At 41.9% G+C, this 17,477-nt stretch overlaps 1 protein-coding gene across 1 annotated transcript; it reads right to left on the reverse strand.

Annotated features, from left to right (window-relative positions):
• Nucleotides 1-12: 12 nt before the first annotated feature.
• Nucleotides 13-11,795, reverse strand: LOC125440597. Its single transcript, XM_048510463.1, has 5 exons — nucleotides 11,654-11,795; nucleotides 5,405-7,249; nucleotides 4,189-4,314; nucleotides 2,739-2,855; nucleotides 13-221 (listed from the first exon to the last, which is right to left on the reverse strand). Exons 1-5 carry the CDS (start codon nucleotides 11,793-11,795, stop codon nucleotides 13-15), a joined length of 2,439 nt encoding a protein of 812 aa, XP_048366420.1.
• Nucleotides 11,796-17,477: the final 5,682 nt, after the last annotated feature.

The raw sequence follows: 17,477 nt of genomic DNA on the forward strand, positions 1-17,477 counted from the left end.
GCTGAGTTGCTTTCAAAAAGCTAATGATAACTCATCAGGATAACACAGAGACGCTGCGGCATTTTCACAGTTCTGGCGATCTTCATTTGTAGAGAGATCTTTTTGTCCCGTGTACTGCACAAAGAAATTAAGGAATGTTATCTTTAAACTATTTGCTTGTTCTTTAGCAATGGATTCCGAGTTTAGCTTGAGATACATGGATTCAGTATTCACCTGTGAGCCTTACAAATGAGAGATGTCTCAAAATGGGTTACATTCAGAGCTGCAGAGAATGAAACAGCCGTTGGAATCCTAGTGGGAACCCATTCTAAATGATGCGCTGCTTATTGTAACAGAGCATAAGGTGGAATAAAATGGCAAATGCAGGCACATGTGATGTCATCTTATGATTTGTGCCATTTCAGAATTCTGCTCTGGCCAGTGTTAGGTTCGCATCTTGTCCCATGATAGCTCTCTGCCTGGGGAAAGCGAATACATTAAGGGAAAGGGTGCCAATGTCACCTACATCTAATGTACCCATTTTCTTTTTTCTTCCAGCGTATTTGGAGACACTTTTGAATATATAATCCATATGCAGGGAAAATTAATGTGAACCATGTATTTCTATTGAATTATGATATTATATGCTATGATACAGATTAACTGCAAATATTTAGCTGTCCAAGACATTTGCTTGCAAATCAACAGGGATTTGCTTGCAATATTCAATTGCAGATCAGTTCTTAGGAAGAGATGGTTCCAGAGACTTCTGTGTAAGCTGGGTTTTGCGGGGACAGGGAAATACTACAAGGGATAATTGAAACATGCAACTCTGTACACACCCCAAAAGCTACAGCCCCGTAAAGGACTATACCACATGCTTGTCCCAAGCATTTTAACAGGACTCATGCCTTCATTTCAGGGCACTGTCCACTTTGCCGGTAATACCCAGCAACTCTTAAAGGAAGCCCCCCTCAACATCTGAAGAGAATCCTTTTATTTTAAGACTGCACAAGTCACAATATAAATAAGATGTCATGAACATGAGCCCCACATCTAATGCAGAACAGGACAGATGAACATGGTTAGTTACCAAAACAATCTTTCTCTCATGAAGTTGCTAGCAAGGAACGCATAATCTAGCATCTGGCAGCTTGCCTGCCCTACAAGATACGCATTTCATGATTGCCAGCTTCTAGGCTTTCCATTCTATACCATAAAGGTTAAAACAAATAAAAAACATAAAATTCTGCATGCAGTATTTCAATAATTGTGTGCTTGTTTAATAAAATATAGGCGATACAGAAGCATATTCCTACAGAAGCATATTCCTATTCAGATTTAGGTACTCCTCATCGCAAGAGTGTTCAAAGGCTACAGCTAATTCAGACATTGTGGCTGGGCTGCTAATTGGAGCCAGCTGTTTGGGCCACCTGACCTCAATATTACAGCAATTTTAATAGCTGCTGATCGACTCTGGAACCCAATTCTAGGTCCTGTTTTTGACCTTCAAAGACCTGCATGAAAGACCATCTTCTTCTATATATTCCTGCCCAGGAATTAAAATCCCAGGGAAAGGCCCTCCTGACTGTGCCATCAAACAAAGAGGCTTATGGGTGCACAGAGAAGGCCTTTTCAGTGGCAGCCCCTAACTGATGGAACAACCTCCCCAAGGAGGTGTGACTGTTCTGCTCACCTCTGATCATGAGGAGGCACTTGAAGACAATTTTGTTTAGGACGGCATTTGATTGAGCTAATAGCAGTCCTAAATTGTGACTTAAATTTTGGTTTTCACATTTTCATTAATTTTAGGTATTTGATCTGTGTTGTAAGCCACCTTGAGCCCCGTAAGGAAGGCAGCTAATGTTTTAAATAAAAGAACCTATTTATTTAATTACCTAAAAAGCAGGGGTGTTGAACTCATTTGTTACGAGGACTGGATATGACATAAATGTGACATGACTGGGCCAGGCTGAGTCCTGGTGCGGGTGGCCACCTTGACTGGCCCCAGAACATCACTGGGTGGGGTGGCTGTCTTGCTCCACCCCTTGCTCCCAATCTGATCTGGCAAGCTGAACTTACCTAGCCAGATTGTGAGCGAGGTGGGGTGGTAGCCTCAGCTGGCTTGTGAGACTGATATGCCCCCTCAACGGGCCAGATCCAGCCTCCAGGGCATGTGTTTTACACACCTACTTGAAAGCATCTAGTACCCAGATTCAAAGTCATGTCATGCTTTCCAAATTCAGGACCATCCTGCCTTAGAGAGACCACATGACTGCTCTTGGAAACCCACACGCTAGGGCCGTGGTGGCAAACCTATGGCACTCCAGATGTTCACGAACTACAATTCCCATCAGCCCCTGTCAGCATGGCCAATTAGCCATGCTAGCAGGGGCTGATGGGAATTGTAGTTCGTGAACATCTGGAGTGCCATAGGTTCGCTATCACTGCGCTACGGGAAGGTTTTGGTTCAAGAGGCCAAAAGAGGTTCAAGAATCCAGATTCTTGAACAAAACAAAGCTGCAGTATCCAACTGGTTGTGGTGGGCTTTACGGGTTGTGTGGCCGTGGTCTGGTAGATCTTGTTCCTAATGTTTCCTAATGCCCTCTGAAGATGCCAGCCACAGATGCAGGCGAAACATTAGGAACAAGATCTACCAGACCACAGCCACACAGCCTGGAAAACCCACAACAAACAATTAAGTCTGGCCATGAAAGCCTTCGACAACACTACAGCATCCACGTTCCCCATACACTAACCTTTGTGATGATGGGTGGTTTTCGCCTTCTCCCATCGTTCTTCTGTTCCTGCATCATCCCTGGTGTCTCTACGCTTGGGTGGAGGCTTATGCGCCCCTTTCTTCTTTGACGTGCATTCTGCATTCAGAATCATTCAGTTTTATGAAAATTTAGATCAGTTAACAGAATAATAGCTTGTATTGTTGTAGTAGGGAAGTTGCATCAGAGTGTAAGAAGTCTTGCTGGCCCATTTACCAGCCAAACTAGCCTGTTCCTAAACTAATAAGAGATAGAACAGTGTCATATGACTGATTCTCAGGGCTAACTGACAGAACAGCAGTTTTAGATTAAGGCCACACTACAGTGGAGATCTGCAAGAGCACACCTGGGCATTATATGGCCCGCGGGCCACATCTGGCCCACTGGATGACCCTGACTGTCCCCCTGCCGTGCTGGGGAGCGAGGCGCCTTTGAAAGCCCCGCAGAAGCCGGTTGCCTTGGCTGCCGGCTTCTGCGGGGCTTTCAAAAGCGCCTCGCCCCCCTGCCTTTTGGCCCAGCCCTCCACAATATTTTCTGTTTCTTATGCGGCCCCATGGAAAAAATAATTGCCCACCCCTGTGCAAGAGAGTCATCTGCTCTCCCAGCATGGATTGGGACCACTGCCCCACACCATTTTCCCAATTGAAACACACACACACACCCCTAACTGCTTTAAACCCTGGTAGGGAAAGAAACATGGATAACAATTTAATACAAGAGGTGCTGTGGGGTAGTAGTACGCATATTGATCCCGGAGAAGGTTCCGCATTCCATTCACCATGAAATGCACTGGTTAACCTTGGGTATGTCATTTTTGTTTGCCCAACCTAGCTCACAGAGCTGATGTGAAGATAAAATGGAGGAAGGGAACGGTTACGTACATCGAGGAGAGCTGCTCGGAAGGAAGGTGGGATAAAAGGTACTAAAGAAACTTGCTTTCAATCCACTGTGGCTCAAATGTCTCCTTCCTAACTGTTTTCTCAACGAGACACTGGGAAAGGGGTGGAACGGAAGAGTAGGCGTGCCCCAGAACTGCAACTCCAGTCCGTATCTACCTACCCCCATTACAGCTTCTACCTGTTCATTATTTTAGGTGTTTATCCTAATATTATATTAGGTGTTTATCATAAATAAATACAACTCCATTTATATGTATGAATGAGAGAGAGAAAAAATATGAATGATTGCACTCAAGGAGCTATATAACTGGCTGTAGCTTCCTGGTAAGTCTGTCCTGAGGCAATCTCAGGTTAGATGCTGCACATTTTCTAAAATTGCTGCTATAGCCTTTACTGTAATTAAGAGTTTGTGAATGATAATGCCCGATCTCCGCCTCTTTTTACCCGTTTGTTCTCCTTCCTCTGGGAAGGGGCAAGAACAAAAGCCCAAACAATAAATTTTGAAAATGTCCATTAAAGACATAAAGCCATACCTGGCTCTCTGCTTTTGGTCCCGGGAGAGAGTCCACCATGAAGCAAGCTAGCAAACTTGGGCTTTGCACCACTTCTTAGCCAGATGTCATCAACAACTCCTCCTTCGCTTTCCTTCAGTAGCTTTCCTGCTCAAAGATTTAAGAAAGTAAAATGCCAGTCAACTGCTACATAGCTTGATCTTGCAAATGCTAGCAAGTATATCATCAGCCTTCAGAACTGAAGACAGTTCTGAAGAACATTAATCCAGAAATGCTTCTAGAATTAAATTTTAGAGCTAGCATCCATTTACTATTTGAAGAAGAAAAAGAACAGTGGCTTTTATACCTTACTTTTCTTTACCTTCAAGGTGTCTTAAAGTGGCTCACAATTACCTTCCCCTTCCTCTTCCCACAACAGATCTTGTGAGGTAGGTGGACCTGAGAGAGTCCTGGGAGAACTGTGACTAGCCCAAGGTCACCTCGCAGGCTTCATGGGTAGAAGAGTTGGTATTCAAATCCGGTTCTCCAGATTAGAGTCCACCACTCTTAACCACTATTCTGGTCACTGGCCATTAGATCTTACATGATACATCTATCACTTCTCACCCTACCTCCCATACACTGATTTAATTTTTTTGGCCCATCAAGTCACAGCTGACTTATGGTGACCCTGTAGGGTTTTCAAGGCAAGAGACGTTTGGAGGTGGTTTGCCACTGTCTGCTTCCATGTCAAAACTCTGTTATTTCTTGGCAGTCTCCCATCCAAGTGCTTACCAGGGCTGATCCCACTCAGGTTCTGAAAGCTGAAAAATTCAGGCTAGCCTGGGGCTACCCAGGTCAGGGCTCCAATTTAATAGCAGAACCTAGTAATGTGCACTTTGGATTGCAACAATACTAGCAGACTAGGTTGTTTGCCTCCTCCAACTGTAGGATAGGACACTCCTTCCAGTTAAAGAACTTTCAGTAGACGCTCAACTTCCATGAAGACGTATGGTAGAACTATGGTATGTCAAGGTGCATGAACTTGTACATCTTAGACATTACCACAATGGGACCTTCAGAAGTCTTGATGGACATTCAGCTGGTCAGCCTCAAAGGGTTATCCAACCCCAGATAAAGACACTTAAAACTTCACACACACACACACCCCTTCCCCCTCACATTCAATTGGCAATGGATCACAGTCAGAATAATGCTGCCTTAGAAGTTTTACAAAGTTACAGGTTCCATTTTTTACCTGAATACCTTTGTGAATTTCTTCTGTGCTCAAACATTTCAAGTTGTTGGGCTGCTGGTCTCTTTAAATAGAAGTTGCAGTCAACACAGAATTCCTCATCCTCTTCTTGGTCCTTCCGTTTGTTAGCCAACCTGGACATTTTTATTTTTTCTTGAACAGGCAAACTGATGAGCTGTGCTGGGACAGCATTTTTGGGTATTTTCCAAAGTACTTGCTGGCCATCTTGTTGGTAGACGCCATATTTGGCAGGGGCCAAAGATCCATAAGGAGCAACTCCTTGAATCACGTAGTATTCTTCCTGCTCCTCCTCTTCCTCTGGTTCTTTCACCCAACATTCTTCAGAGTCCTCCGCTTCTGATGGCGACAAACTCTTAGCAGCTTTTTTCTTCAGTGATTTGAGCTTCTTTCTACTGGAAGACCTAGGCATCGTACCTAGCTTCCTGTATCGACTGGAAAGCTCTTTAATCTTGATTCCATAATGGCTCTTTGTGTTCCCACCAGCACCCACCTGCTCTCCTCTCACCACTTCCTTGTCTTCATTGAGGAATCCTCCATTTTTTATTTTCTCTCTCTCTGAGCCCTCTGTGCTTTTTTTGAAGGGATTCACGCTCTTCTGAAATGTGTAGCCAGGGGCAAAATAAGACACTGGTACATTATCAATGGATGAGCCTTCATCCATAGAAGACATCTCATCAGAGGTAAGACTGAGTATACTTGGGCATTTTCTTCGGGCCAAATACATGTTGTAGTTGGTGTCCATGTAGTTCAAGCAAGCCAACCAACTGTCAGAAGGAATGTATTTCTCAGACTCATCACACCATAGACTTTTTTCTAGAGTTACTTGACTTTCTAGGGACACTTCATTATTTTCCTCCAGTTTCTTAGGGAAACCAGCATCATTTGTTTTCTCTCTACCAGACAGAAGTGGTTCACTTTGTTGAATCGGGTCTGTCACCTCTCGAGGAGTTTTTGAACCGCTGGACCTTTCTGAGCCAGAAGATGTTTTGGACATCATAGCCTCTTGTCTCCCTCCTACTAAGTCAGGTCCAGTTGGTTCCGCCGTCTGTGCTGCTTTGGTTTCATCTAGGGGAGATATTGTCCAATGGCTTGCAGCTCCTGGCTTTTCAGCATCCTGCTTTCCTTTATGTTGAGGCTCTGGCACATCCTCAAGAGCCTTTTGCTCCTCTGAATATGTAATACTTGGCACCAACTCCCCTCGTTCACGAGGCCCATATACAACTCCTTCACAAGAAGCCAGAGCAAACACATCTCTTTGCATTACACTCTCTGGGGCCGTCTTCTCTGCCACATCATACAGAGGGATGGTCTCTTTGAAGGACTTCCATAACTGAATGGCGGGGGCCCCATCATTATCATATTGTATTCTGACTTCCTCTTTTTCATAGGCATAGCTTGGTGGGGGGAGGCTTCGGAACTGTACAGACCCTGAAGGGCTTTTGGCAAAGTCTCTGTCTGCAACAGTAGATAATACAGATCTATCCTTATTTTCCATGGGACTTTCAGCATCTTTAACAGTACTGGAGGAGACGTACGCTGTATTTCCAGCATCACAGCCTTGTGTTTCCATACTGTGTTCCTGATGCTTTTTCTGTTTGCTTTCAGACTGCTTCACATCTGTCTGGGTTTCTTTAGTCTCTGTTCGTTTTCCTGGATTGTAGTGCCTGACCCTTGTTGCTTGATAAAACATGGGTGAGGGTAGATGACTACTGAAATAAGGTCTTCTGTTAACTCTTATATGCATGGGATGCTGTGGAACAAGGTATCTTGGGTAGTCATGGACAGGAATAGAATAGAGTGGGTAATATGGATTTCCACTTCTAAAGCCTAACACAAAGAAACACATACAATTTATCAATAGAACATTCGCCAACAGATCCCTAACTTACAGGTTCACCAGTTTATTACACTGCAGTTCATCAAACTTTCAACAGTTCATCAAACCTTCAACTAAGCTACCCACCAAATGGAAACAGTTCACACCAGCTGAGGGTACAGCTTTGTCCTCCAACAGACTACTTTGCTTTTTTTAGTAGCAGTCGGAGAACAACCAACATTGGAACTTTGTCCCAACTATATGTAGAACATACAATTGAGGAAAAGGCAATGAAGCTGAGGACAAAGTAATGGTGGCATTCCCAATATGTTTCCGAACATGGATGAATTAATGTTATGTGACCCCAAAGCCAGACTGAGAATAGATCTCAGGCCTGTCCATTTCCTCCTTATTGGGAACATACAATGGATGATCTTGTGTCTATCTGAACATGGAATCATCGCGACCAACATCCGAGAAGAAACAAAGGACTGCAAGTGGATGGAGAAGAGTTTAAGATTAAATGTTAGGATGACGATGTGGTGCTGTCAATTTCAAACCCCTAATTATCTACGCAATACATAATGGAACAAATTGAAAAATCTAAATCTTTCCTGGGCTATAAAATCAACAGGAAGGAGACCACAATAATTTTGAAATGTTTAACAATGCTGGAAGAAGATATCAGAAAGAATACATGGTGTGTTGTAATGTTAAATTCAATTAAATATTTGGGAATAAATTTGTCCAACGAAATGACACATTATTTAAAGACAACTATAAAACAACATGGATGAAGATACAAGAGGTAATGCAAAGATTGTCTAAATTGAACATTTCCATAATAAAAATGAATGTATTACCAAAACTATTTTTTATTTCAGATGTTACCAATTTATTAACAACAACAAAAAACCTTGGAGTGGCAGATATATAGGTTCATATGGATTGGCAAAAAAACATAAAAATCAAATTTACATTTCAGAAGAGAGAGGAGGACTAGCAGCAATATTAAACTATATTATCAAGCAGTTGGTCTAGTCCAGATGGTGTATTAGATCAAAAACTTAGATCAAAGAGTAATAAAATTAGAAGCGGCAGAAGGTTTACATAATTGTTCATGGAATAAAAAATCAATTACAAGAAAAAAATACCATTCCACAAGGAAGCCGTGTAAATAAAGATGGACTATTTAGAATTTGAGAATCTACATGAAAAGATGAGTCCCAATAGCCACATTAATGTCTTCTTATAAAGGCTTATTATAACTAGAAAGTTAGGAATAATGATTTTATAACATATGGAAATATAAATGCCCAAAGAGAATTTAAGCCTTGGCAAAAAATAAAGGATGAAGGGGAAAAGTGCAATGGGTATTATATTTTTAATTTAAATTGCAAGAGGTATAACAAGGGGAGTGGGGACTGTCAGAATTTGAAAAGGTGATTATGCAGGAAAAAGAACATTTATTAGGATGAATTTATAAGCCATTACTTCCACATGGAACAGAAAAAGAGCAAGGCCCCTTCCACACATGCAGAATAATGCAATTTGAATCTACTTTCAATGTACTTTGCAGTTGGATTTTACTGTGCAGAATAGCAAAATCAACTTGCAAACAATTGTGAAAGTGCATTATTCTGCATGTGTGGAAGGGGCCCAAGTGAAAACATGTATGGTTTAATTAATACAAAATTTTGAGGAAGAAATATCTTTTCAATAGTGGAAATCTACTGATGGAAGATATAAAATGTGCAGCTAACCAAATATTAAGGGAAAATTGGTAAAAGATTGAAAAGATAGGCAAGAACTACAAAGAGAAATGTTGGAAATATAAACAAGTGGATGGTTTCTTTTGCCACATGTGGTATATGAGTAAAAGCATTTCAAAATAAATACATGCAGAAATTCAAGAAAATTGCAAAATCAAATTTGCTAAGAACACCAAGAGTATATTAAGCATTTTGTCAGGAAATATTCCAAAAATCTTAAATGAATTATTTCTATATATGATAACAGCAGTACAGTCATACTGGAGTAAAATGAAAAGCAGAACGTCTAAGCCAAGATGATTGGAAAAGCAAACTAGCTGAGCATGAGAAATGGCAAAATTAATGAATTCTGTGAATAAGAGGCCAATCGGAGAATTTCAAGATAAATGGAAAGCAAATAAGTAAAATATACAATTTATTATTAACATTAGATACAGAAGAAGAACTAATCAAAAACAGCATGATAGAATGGAGTAAAAATCTTAAAAGAAACATAGTATTAGGAGAATGGGAACAAATATGGAGAAATGCATATAGGAATATAGTGTGTATAGATGTTAGAGAAAATATAAGTAAGCTTTAATACACCCAGGTGGTACATTACTCCCTTTGAAGGATATCTAGAATAAAACTGCGTACCAATTTCCTACATCCATCTGCTGGAAATGTGGCACCAAGAATAGGCTCCTTTTTCCAAATTCCTAGGTGGACATGCGGGAAAGATACAGGGATATTGGACAAAAATACATAAAAAAACACAGCTGATTTTAAAGTTGAACTTTGTAATGCTCCCGGAAATTTATCTCTGTTGGGATTGCGCATAAAAAGATAAAAAACTTATAGTGTCACTCTAAATTATTAATCCTTTACATAGCTGCCTTCAGCCCTCGTGGATCGAACTGGCAAAGTATTGAAGACATCCCAGATACCCAATCCATTTCAGACTGGTATTGAAGTAAAACTATGGACATGTACACATGGATCTAGATTTGTTAATACAGGAATAATGCAAGCTTAAAGATGCTGAAGAGGACTGGACATTACCGAAAGAATTTTTTAAGTCAATAACTGAAACACTGTAACATTGTTGCAAGATTATTGTATGACTTTGATTAATTTATCTGTTTTGGTTTTCCTCGTAAGGCACACAGTTTTAGCGCAAAATAATTTCATGTTTAGGTATAATTTAAAGCACAGAGTGTAGAGAAGCTTAGGCTAAGGTAAATACAGTTAATATAGAAAGGAAAATGTGACGACCGGTTTGAAGCCTGGTCAGAACCATAGTTACAGAAATATATATATAGGATCATAACAAGATAAACCTTGGTAAGAGGTACAATGTTATAATTTAAATATCTTTTAATTATGAATGTCAAATGACTGTACGTTTGTATTATCTTTTGAAATTTAATAAACATTATTTTAAAAAAAAAGATAAATGGAAAGCTTATCAATGATATATTTTTTAAATGACAAGTTGAGAAAGTGGTTGTTGAAATGTTGTACACAAATTACTAATAATCCTTCTGATATGCTAAATATTTGAAAGAGGTCTAAGAGAAGAAGACATATAAAACATTTAAATATATTATGAATAGACGATAATATTTGTATTCAATGTTTAATACGTGAGAATTATTCTTAGAAATTTGTAATAGTAATAATTTATTAGCTACAAGTATCTACCTCATCTATTTGAATTTATATTATAACACTGTCTAAAATTATTATCAGGTTTACCATATATTGCATAAGGTGTCTGCTGGATTATTACGATAAAAAATATTTCATGTTTATTATTATGTCATTTGTTAAAGGCAGTGACATCTGGAACTGTGTCTTGTTTATCAGATTATTGTGTTTAATAACATACGCAACGTTTCTTTTTTTCTTAATGTTCTGATGTAATTGTAATATTTGTTTTCATACTTCATTTTTTGCTTTTTCAGTTATATTTATAATGAAAATAATTTCTTAAAAGACAGTGCAGGTCCCAAAGCTGAAATGATACCTTGCAGTCTTAACTCCCTGTAGGTGCTAACATACCACACATCCCACACTTTACAAGCACTGGAGTTACACTCTCTCATTTCATCCTGCATTAGATCTGATGTTGATTCAGAAGCATCTTCTGAACCCATTATCCTTTTGACTGATTTCATTTTTACATCAGCCACCCTTTTTAGCATTCTCCCCTTTCTGCTTGGTTTATGGTCAGACTTCATTAACTGACACTTCTGTGTAGCCAAGCATACACTCACAAACACTTATGCTAAAAAAATTTAGCCTTCAAGATTGTACTGGTCCCCCGAGGAGATAAATAGCTTCCTGTCAGTATCTACAAGTGTCTGACAGTTTTACACATTGGAGTTCTGCTACTAACACCGTTTGCCAAAAAGAATCTCCACTAGAAGATGGAGTAACCTTAGTTTGGTAACTAAAGCAACAGGGACACCTTTATAAGCACACCGTGTTAAAGTGACATTAACCAGATATAGAAGTCAGAGGAAACTGTGGACGTTAATTTCTAACATGCAAGTTAGAACGCTTGAAGCACCAGAAAAGATTCCACTTGTTTAAATGGCAGCTTTTGTTCGAGCCACATACCACTTCCCTGCCCCAGAAATTTGTTACCTGCCTTACCTGTGGTAGGAATGCCATATGGGTTGTATACAGGGCCAAGTAAACATGGATTCATGAACATTTGCTGGGTAGGTTGTGCGTAAAAAAACGGCTCCTGAGTTGTTGAATAGGGTCGATTTTCTGAGCCTGAAGCAGCATTCATTTTCTAGCCTAGAAACAGACAAGCAACTGATTATCATATACTGGGTATCATTCCCTAAACTATAGTCGTCCTTCAGCAGGCAAGGATGGGGGAGAGCCAGACAGACAACCAAGGGGCAAATGTATCCATTATAGGTATTCCTCCTTGTAGCACACACCCTGCTAGGTGGGCTCTGGGGATCCTCCCAGCTCCTCCCCAGACTACAGAGATCAGTTCCCCTGGAGAAAAAAAAAAGGATGCTTTGGAGGGTGGACTCTGTGGCATGGTACCCCACTAAGGTTCCAGTTCTCTTCATGCTCTATCTCAAATCTCCAGGAATTTCCCAGTCAGGATCTGGCAACCCTAGACCCACCTCCCTCTTTTGTGGGAACCTGGCAATCCTACCCACATCACACAGCTTGGGCCTAGAGGACCTAAATGCAATCAGGGGCAGTCAATAACTGGTTACAATAACTCAGTGGTGGGATCCAAAAATTTTAGTAACAGGTTCCCATGGTGGTGGGATTCAAACTGTGGCATAGCGCCAATGGGGCTGGGTGGGGCACAACAGGGGTGTGGCCAGACATTCCGGGGGCAGGGCATTCCTGGGCAGGGCTGTGGCAAGGACACAGCCACTGCGCCGGTCCTTGGGCGGGAAACGAATGCACGCAGGCGCAGGCTGCCACGCACACCGGTGCACCTCCTGCTAGACTGCTTCAAGTTCTGCGCGCTACTGCTGAGAGAAGGGGCGTAACTAAGGCAAAAATCACGTGGCAAAATCACCAATTAGTAACCTCCTCTCGGCACACACAAATAATTGGTAACCTACTCTCGGGAACCTGTGAGAACCTGCTGGATCCCACTTCTGCAATAACTACAACTGGTTCTTCCTCTCAGATGTCTTATCTTCCAAACATTAGCTTTCCATTAGCAGTATAATCCTTTTTTTATGCTCTTCATCACACACACCAAGCATTTATCTCGCTCAGATCCACAGTAACAAAGCCCTTCACAGGTTGATGAGAAAACACACTCTCCATTTCATTTCCTCTGTCTCTAAATTCAGGACAGTAGTGCTATTGGAAGGGCAGTGCCTGCAATGTTCACCAAAAGCAAATCACCTGTTGTCTGTAAGGTTGCCAGCCTTCAGGGGAGGCCTGGAGTGCAGACTACAAAGATCAGTTGTCAGGAGGAAGTGGTGGCTTGTCAGAGCTGATTCTATGGCATCATACCCCTACCCAACCCCCATCCTTCCAGGCAGCCTGGTGTAGTGGTTAAGAGCAGGAGGATTCTAATCTGGAGAACACAGTTTGATTCCCCACTCATCCACCTGAGTGGCAGAGGCTTATCTGGTGAACCAGATGTGTTTCCGCCCTCCTACATTCCTGCTGGGTGACCTTGGGCTAGTCACAGTTGAGCAGCAGTGGCATAGTGGTTAAGAGCAGGTGTATTCTAATTTGGAGAACAGAGTTTGATCCCCTGCTCTGCCACTTGAGCTGTGGAGGCTTATATGGGGAACTAGATTAGCCTGTGTACCCCAACACATGCCAGCTGGGTGACCTTGGGCAAGTCTTTGGAGCTCTCTCAGTCCCACCCACATCACAGGGTGCTTGTTGTGGGGGTGGGGGTGGAAGGAGATTGTCAGCCCCTTTGAGTCTCCAACTCTTCTTCTTCTTCATTCATAACTCTCTCAGCCCCACCTACCTCACAGGGTGTCTGTTATGGGGAGAGGAAGGGAAAGGAGCTTGTAAGCCACCTTGAGTCTCCTTACAGGAAAGAAAGGTGGGGTATAAATCCAAACTCATCATCATGATGCTCCCAAACTCTAGGAATCATCAGAGCTTGAGGTGGCAACCCACATTATCTGCCTATCAGATATCCCCCATGACTGATTTTAAGAATTATATTCAGGAGCCTCATTACACTAAGACTAAGACATTACACTAAGTGTTGGCTGGAGATTTCTTGCTGTTATAACTGATCTCCAGGCAACAAAGGTCAGTTCACCTGGAGAAAATAGTTGTTTTCACACCTCGTTCCTTCTCCTCTCCAAACCCTGCCCTCTTCTGGCTCCAGCCTTGAAATCTCCACGTATTTTAGAAATCCTGCTGGGACTCTTATGCCATAAACATTTTAGTCATAGAGGGTAGATGTAGAAGTGAAACACACACCACCCGTGCCTGCCTTGTAAGTTACATTTTGCAGAACAGGGGAGGGGACCAGAGCTACACTATTAAGAGATAGCAAAAAAACCTCAACAAGGAACCCCCAGAGATGCTATCCTACATACAGTTGCCATCTTTTAAGCTGGTCCCTCTAGCTGGCCCTTTAATATCAGTTTGGTCCACACCCAAGGGCTGCTTACAATGGAGAGAGAAAAATGTTCTGCCCCCTTAAGAAAAGCTTAATGAGATGAGAAGCCTCAGCTGTACCTTTTTACATATCAAGCTTCTATTAAAGGGGCAGCATGTTTCCTCCCTCCAGATGTTTGCAACTCCACACACGGCGAACACCAGATGATGTTATCTACTTGCATGCCACATTAAGCTTCAAGTGCCCGTTACCCTTTTTCTTGGCCAGTTGACAACCCTACACTTAGAACTTGATCCAATGCATGCTTATTTAGAAGGAAAAATCCAATACACTATAGAGCCAGATTATTAGTTTTGAATCAATATAGCCATTTCTAAGCAAATCAAAGCTATTAGACCAATCCCTTATGATGCACCTACTTCACACACTTTAATTCAAGAGTAGAGGAAATCCTGTCACAAAATTCCTTATAACTTCATTATTATTAGAACAACCACCCCCTAAGTTACAAATACAATAATCTTTGTATTGTCGAAGGCTTTCATGGCTGGAATCACTGGGGTGCTGTGTGGTTTCCGGGCTGTATGGCCGTCTTCTGCCCAGAAACCACACAGCACCCCACAATAATCTTTTGTTTAGTGTTAAGACAGCTGTGCATTAAGAAACGTTCTTAAGGATACAGAAAACCAAGGAGAGAAAGGGAAAGCTACAGAACAAAATAGGAACGTTATCCTACCTACTTCTTCCAGAAGCAAAAGACGGTCAAGCAATGAAGAGTCCTTCTAACACAGAGTTGTTCTCACGTAAGAAAGCAAAACTCCACAAATCTGCTGTTGAAACCCTCTTTTCACAGAGAAGACACCCCACTCTGTTGTCTACTAGCTGCTCTTAACCCTAAATCCTTGTGTTGAATCAAAGTTCCCTGCCACTGATATAGCTGAAGTTAGCAAAGCAAAAACCTAATCTAGTATGCCTCCTGTCTTTCTTAAGAAGCACAGCTCAAACACCTGTAACTAATTTCATGCTCCTGTAGGAGCATTTCCCACAAAATAACTGGTACCTACCAATCGGACAACATACTCCAAAACTGTGTTAACATGCCCCCATTCAAGGCCATTAAGGTGCATGTAAATTGTTCCCTCGGGTATTTATACTCAAGCTTCTAAAAGATGCACAGTCCCTGTTGCTGGTTGAAGTTTTGATCCTGCAACTACTTAATCCTGTAGCCACTACCATCACCCATCCTTGGATTAACCATTAAGCAAAACAAGCATTTGCTGGGGCCTCCAGTAAAGAGGGCCCCCTAGATTTTTTTCCCCTCCTTATCTCTGCTAAGTGTTGAAGCCAATTTGTCACATTTGATTAATTTTGAGGAAACAATCAAAGATTTTGCAATTAAAAATGCAGGACTTTTTTGTAGTACAAATAAAGTTATAAGCAAGCAACAGTAAACATTATTTGACATCTTTGATTCATGTAAGTTAAAATGCTCGGTGTCGTCAAGGCAAGAAAGCAATGGAATAACAGGTGTTTGTTTCATGCAAATATTGACATTTATTCATTCGAATATGTATATATAACAGTTTACTATTGTTTTTATTTTGAGTTACATATTCAGTATATGGAGGTACCATAATACTTTTCAGTGCTTAGGGCTGTAGTAGTGCACTGCCGACCCAGCAGTGCCGTAGTAGAACGTTGGGACGCCAACGGACCTGCGGCCTTGCCGGTCGCATCGCACCCCCACTCCTCATCCCCCCATGAGTCACGGGTCATGAACTGTCTGACTCAATCACCGGGCGCAGGGACAATGATCTGCCCCAGGTGAGGATTAGGCTCAGACAGCGTCGCTCCTCTCCCTGCGTGGCCAGATAAGATCATGCATCACATGATGATCTCCCGACCTCCAGCTCTCCCGGAACTCCCCAGTCCTCCCTCCCTGCGCCCCAATAGGATAACAATAATAAAGGTGCCAGGAACGGCAGGCCGGGAGATTAAGCTAGGAACCACGGACCTCCGGTCTCCCGCTGCTGGCGATCTCCACCAGATGTTATCTCCGCGTCTCGTCTCGTTCTTACGCTGACCGCGTGGGTCGACTACATAGGGCCTCTAAGGTCTTAATTTGCCCTGCCATCACCATAAGCGTCTTTCGCTGGCCACATTTCTAAAACCTAACCTGATGCAGAATTAGATTACCCTAGCTCAGTTTCAGGGCCAGAACTTAAGGCACCCTCAGTGGTACAAAACGTTGCATTTCCAAGCCTAAATATACATATGATAGTCTAACCCTGAAATCCCTATATAGATATAAGATCTTATCTGTGCAGTGGAACGTATCTGTCTGACCACCTCCACCCATATGGACCAGCCAGGCAGTTCTGGCTATCAGGCCTGGTTTATCAGTAGATTCCCCCACTTAGGTAAGAAAGAACTGTTCCTGCTTAGGATCGCACTTTGGCTGTGATTGCATCCGTGCTGACTGAAGAATATGAGGAAGGCACCAAACTCTCACAAGTTTTAGAGGCTCTGCAAAACAGATCTCCTTTTGGGGATTTTGCTTCTTTTCTCTGTACATTCCCCATGCTTCTGGAGCAATCAAAAGTAGGTCTCCTCAGAAGTAAGCACGTTTTATTAAACGCTTATTCCCAGCGAAGAATTCTTAGGACTGCAGCCATAAGAACTTTCCATTGCGGCAAAGCAGATTTTAAATGTAAGTACGGTATATTCGGGTCGCCTTTTACTCGAATATATACGGTAATTTCTTTACAGAGCTTTGAGATAGTAGTCCTGAAAGTTTTCTTTTAGATTTTTGTGTACATCTGCAAACAGAGCTGCCAACTCTTGGGAGGGACATTCTTCGGAGGGCAGGATTTTGGGAGGGAGCCATTTTCTCCAGGGGAATGGATCTCGGTCATCTGTAGAACAGTTGCACATTTGAGAGATTTCCAGGTCCTAGCAAACATGCCCTTTTCCCATTCTAGTTAACAGTTTTCAGCCTTGAGAATAAAAAAATGAATCAGTGGTCTGATGCCCAGCAAAAATCCTATAACAAATAGAACAGGCATCGTTGAAGGCTTTCAGGGCCAGAATCACTGGGGTGTTGTGTGGTTTCCAGGCTGTATGGCCATGTTCTAGTAGCATTTTCTCCTGACATTTCACCTGCATCACCAAATCCTCTGAAGATGCCAGCCACAGATGCAGGCGAAACATCAGGAGAAAATGCTACTGGAACACAGCCATACAGCCCAGAAACCACACAACACTCCAAATGGAACAGGGTTTGCAATGATTATTCTTTGGATTGCTCAGAGGCATCATATATCCCACCTTTAGAGGAAATAAATTAAATGGTTTAATAGAGTCACGTGATGCTCAATAATTTTTTTCCTA

This window comes from Sphaerodactylus townsendi, linkage group LG11, assembly GCF_021028975.2.
Source record: "Sphaerodactylus townsendi isolate TG3544 linkage group LG11, MPM_Stown_v2.3, whole genome shotgun sequence".
NCBI classification, from domain to species: Eukaryota; Metazoa; Chordata; class Lepidosauria; order Squamata; family Sphaerodactylidae; genus Sphaerodactylus; species Sphaerodactylus townsendi.